Genomic DNA, 5,000 nt, shown 5'->3' on the forward strand with positions numbered 1-5,000 from the left:
TATATGTATATATATACATATATCTATGTATATATATATACATATATATATATGTATATATATGCATTTATGTATATATATACATATATGTATATATATATATGTTTATACATGTGTATGTGTATGTATATATATGTATATATAATATATATACATATATATATATATATATATATATATATATATGTATTTATATATATATATATATATATGTATATATATATATATATATATATATATGTGTGTGTGTGTGTGTGTGTGTGTGTGTGTGTGTGTGTGTGTGTGTGTGTATTTGTGTGTAATCATACACATGTGTAAACATAAACACACACTCACACACACACACACACACACACACACACACACACACACACACACACAGTGTCACCAGTACATTTTGGAATCTACCCATTAGACCTTATCACGTGACTGCCCTCCCACGTGACAAACCCGTCACTCCACATGATATCAATCCGGTCTCCTCGTGACGAACCTGCTTCCACCACCCCAATTAATAACCCCCCCCCCCGTATACATTACCTCATTGCAACTATTGCAAATATCACGTCTAGTAGCGTTACGTCACAATAACACTAACGTTACGTCCACATCGTCTTGATGATGGATAGAAGAGGAGGTGAATGTGATGAAGGTCTATGCTGACACGGAGAAATCCGGGCGGCCAACGACCTTGTTCCTTTGTCCCATTATGATCCTGAGCCCCGGCATTGTTCTCGAGGATAGAGGTGCTTGTGAAATATCAGTGGCACCATACAATACAGGCAATACTCGACCTGGGCGCTTACGCACACACGCACGCACTCACTCACGCTAGATACCCCCTCCCTCTCCCCTTCACTCAGCCACACTTAGTGCTAAAGAAGACAAAGTAAATAATCAACAAACTGCTTTCTACATTGAGTCTTAAGATCATTTTAACATTTGATGATAGAATAGGTTGTTGGTAGTTTATGTTGAGTGACCAGCAATCCATACGTATATTCAGAATTCAAGACATTTCAATATTTGGTGATCGAATATGTTTTTTGGAAGTTTATGTTACTGTGTTTGGGGCAGGAAGGGTTTTGATGTTTAGAGAGCAAATAATGATCTCTAAAGGCTCGTTTCACACGTATCGTCTTTTCGCCGTGCGCCGTCCACGGCACGACGTTGTGTTCTCAAATAGCCATGGGTGTCTATGGACGCTTTCACACGTCACGACCATGTGTGAAAGCGCCTTTAAAAATCCATGGTTAATTGAGAGCATGACGTCGTGTCGTGGATGGCGCATGGCGAAAAGTCGATACCTGTGAAACGAGCCAAAGGGACCATTGGGGACCTCACCAGTGTCTCCGAGTGTCTGTAGCTGTGCTCTGGGAGACCTAAACGCTTTTCGAAGATAATTACTTTTTTTTTTCTTCTTCTTCTTTTGTGATGATGGAATCATCCGGAAGAAGAAAAGACAGTTTACAGGAGCGGTGACATTTATATATATTTTCTTTGTCTTCCTTTCGCCTCCTGAGACGGCGAAGTAATGCAATAGATGGAGGGTTCTAGAGCGGCACAGTACGTTGTAGGAGTGTGCTGCACAGGTTTTTTGTTTTGTCTTTGCTTCCCCGTTGGAGATATTTTTAGGCCTTCATTCAGGGATGATGAAAATAGGGAATATCAAAGGTGATAGTAGCGAGCCTTGTCTTACTCTATGCATTCGGTGTTTTTTTTTTTTTTCTTCTTTCATGCATATTGATCTTGATGGTGCCCTCCTGCTGTACGTCCTCCTCGTCACTGTCCTCCCTCCTCGTCTTAGTTTGATGTCCTCTGTCTCTCTCTCGTTCTTTTCTTTGACTTAGAGTCGTTGTCGTCCTTCTGTCGTCACTGTCGTCCCTCTGTTGTCGTTGTCATCTGTCCATTTCACCTTCCCCTTCCCTTTCCCTGCTGTACGTCCTCCTCGTCACTGTCCTCCCTCCTCGTCTTAGTTTGATGTCCTCTGTCTCTCTCTCGTTCTTTTCTTTGACTTAGAGTCGTTGTCGTCCTTCTGTCGTCACTGTCGTCCCTCTGTTGTCGTTGTCATCTGTCATTTCACCTTCCCCTTCCCTTTCCCTTCCCTTTGCCTCTTCGCCCTTCTCCTTTCCAATTCCTCCCTTCTCCCAGAACCTTACTGTTCCCTTTCCCTTTGCCTCTTCTCCCTTCCCTTTCCCAACTCTTCCCCTTTCCCTTCCCCTTCCCCTTCCCCTTCCCTTTCCCTTTCTCCTTCCCTTTCCCCTTTACCTTCCCCTTCCTCTTCCCTTTCCTCTTCCCCTTAACTTTTCCCTCCCCTTCCTCTTCCCTTCCCTCTTCCCCTTCCCCTTAACCTTTCCCTTCCTCTTCCCCTTCTCCTTCCCCTTAACTCTTCCCTTCCCCATCCCCTTCCCTTTCCTCCTCCCCTTCCCCTTAACCTTTCCCTTCCTCTTCCCCTTCTCCTTCCCCTTTCCCCTTCCTCCCCTTAATGTTTCCCTTTCTCTTCCCCTTCCCCTTCTCCTTTCCCTTTCCTCCTCCCCTTCCCCTTCCCCTTAACCTTTCCCTTCCTCTTCCCCTTCTCCTTCCCCTTTCCCCTTCCTCCCCTTAATGTTTCCCTTTCTCTTCCCCTTCCCCTTCTCCTTTCCCTTCCCCTTCCTCTTCCCCTTCCCCTTCTCCTTTCCCTTCCCCTTCCTCTTCCCCTTCCCCTTCACCTTCCTCTTACTCTTACTCTTCCACTTCCCCTTCCCTTTCCCCTTCCCCTTCCCCTTCTCCTTCCCCACCTGTCACCTGTTCCACTGCCTCTGCTAATATCATCCCCATTGTTCCCTTCAGCGCTGCAGACACTTTTTTTCAGTCCTGAACCAGCTGAACTGCAATTGTCTGTACGAACCAAGCAGATGCGAATGGTGTAATCCTCAACATCCTTATTCATTATTGGTATCACACATTCTCCTGCGTTTTAACGTGCGTTCAAAGCATGTTACGCCTGTAGTGAACACTTAGGTAATCCAGAGGAAGGCTTAATGTTTGACGTTTAAAAAATTTAAGATTTAAGGCTTAAAGGTTTAAGGTTTAAGGTTTAAATTTCTAAGATTTAAAGGTTTAAGGTTTAAGGTTTAGATTTTAAAGGTTTAAGGTTATCATCTTTACACTGTTGAACAGTTTACTGGAATGCCATTGGGTGATTTTGTCGTCACTTGGTATCAAGGGTGGTATGTAGCCACACGTCAAGGACTTGTGCTTGTGAATCTGAAAGAACGTCTCTCGTACAATTAAAGAAATAAACAAATGAAAAGTAAAAATAAAACAAAATTACAATGAGAAATGAAAAATAAAAAAAAATTGATAGTTGTATATCGTATCCCAACCATACCTTCCTCAACCCCCCCATCCCACCTCCCCAAGTTGCCATCATTATTTCATCATTACTCAGCATTTACGATATCTACACGATCAATATCATTGACAAAATATATTGACACCATGCATATCTTTCCCTGTGCATGGTTCTCCAATATCTTCATTACACTGCAAATAATTTTTGATACGTATTAAGGTGGCGGCACACTAGGATAGCATGCTATTTACTTTCGCTACTTCGTTTGAGTAAATACGACTTCGGTTACAATATTCTAGACTTCAATAAGAACATCTCAACAATGCGTCTAACATTCGTATTTCAGGTTTGATTTCTCTTACTTCGTCATTCAGCTTCTCACTGTATGGCGCAAGAGAAACTTGACATTTGGATATTTTAAAAACAAAAGAAGATCGTCAAAGAAGTAGTTTCTACTCAAAGGAAGTAGCAAAAGCGAGTAGCACGTTAGTGAAAAATGACTAGTGTGCTGCCACCTTTACTGTGCCATGTGGTTATGCACCGCTAACACGTTATTGTACAGGGTAGTCGATCATGTAGGGCCCGCTGTAAAGCTCCTTGGTTGGAATGCACAAATGCATGACCGTATCGAAGACCCTTTCCATTACCCCATCCCCCCCCCATCGAAGACGTCACTGAACCCCCTCCCCCCATCAAACACATTACCTCCCCCTCTCTTCCCTTTACGAACAAGTCAATACCCCCACTCCTTCCCCCCATGAACATCTTACTGACCGCCCCCCCCCTAAGAGCACCTCATGACCCTCTTCCCCCCACGAACACATCACCTCCCTCCCTACCCCCTACGGACACCTCCCCCCCCCCCTCCCCTGCACGAACACTTTATTGACTCCACGTGGTTTCCTTCTGCAGACCCAGATGTCCGCTGTCGTCTTCAGCACGCGCGAGGGAGAGATCCTAACCGCGGCTGCTATCGTCTGCGGCGTCATGGCCGCCCTCCTCGTCGCCGCCACCGTCCTCTACTTCCTCAGGAGGCACGCCAGGTCCAAGGCCAAGCTTCAGGGCCTGACGGCGCACGACACTGAATCGTCCAAGGATTACGAGGTAAGTCTCGAGGTCGTCTTGGGGTCGTCTTGGCCTCGGAACAGTTGAAGGGTACAAGCTCTACTACACTCGCCCTGTGTTACACACAGAAAACTGGTGCAGGTTGATTTTATTTTTGTTTTATTTTATAACTTTTTATTTGCTTATCCTATTTCTAATTTGTTTTATTTTCTTCTATTTCATTTAGTTTATATTTTGTTACGTTTCTACTGTTCTATTTACTTTTATATCCGACCTCGATATAGAACGGATGGTCTCTCCTGACAACATAATTTCACCATTAACTCCTCGTATTTCATTGTACAACACTTCTCTACAAATGAATAAACTAAGTTTTTGTTATTCAATTATGTGATTCAAAACTGTTTTGATATCAGAACGTGCATGGAAAGTGTAGATGAGCTTATTATTATTATTATTATTATTATTATTATTATTATTATTATCATTATTATTATTATTATTATTATTATTATTATCATTATTATTATTATTATTATTATTATTATTATTATTATTATTATTATTATTATTATTATTATTATTATTATTATTATTATTA

At 42.4% G+C, this 5,000-nt stretch overlaps 1 protein-coding gene across 3 annotated transcripts in view; it reads left to right on the forward strand.

Annotated features, from left to right (window-relative positions):
* Positions 1-5,000, forward strand: part of IA-2 (tyrosine phosphatase IA-2) — a 737,060-nt gene that overhangs the window by 561,456 nt on the left and 170,604 nt on the right. For all 3 annotated transcript variants that reach the window (XM_076190257.1, XM_076190258.1, XM_076190259.1), the window contains exon 17: positions 4,247-4,438. In XM_076190257.1, the coding sequence (XP_076046372.1) occupies positions 4,247-4,438 (192 nt within the window). The remainder of the gene's footprint in view (positions 1-4,246; positions 4,439-5,000) is intronic.

This window comes from Oratosquilla oratoria, chromosome 9 (genome assembly GCF_046742065.1).
Source record: "Oratosquilla oratoria isolate Oo_2021 chromosome 9, ASM4674206v1, whole genome shotgun sequence".
Lineage (NCBI taxonomy): Eukaryota > Metazoa > Arthropoda > Malacostraca > Stomatopoda > Squillidae > Oratosquilla > Oratosquilla oratoria.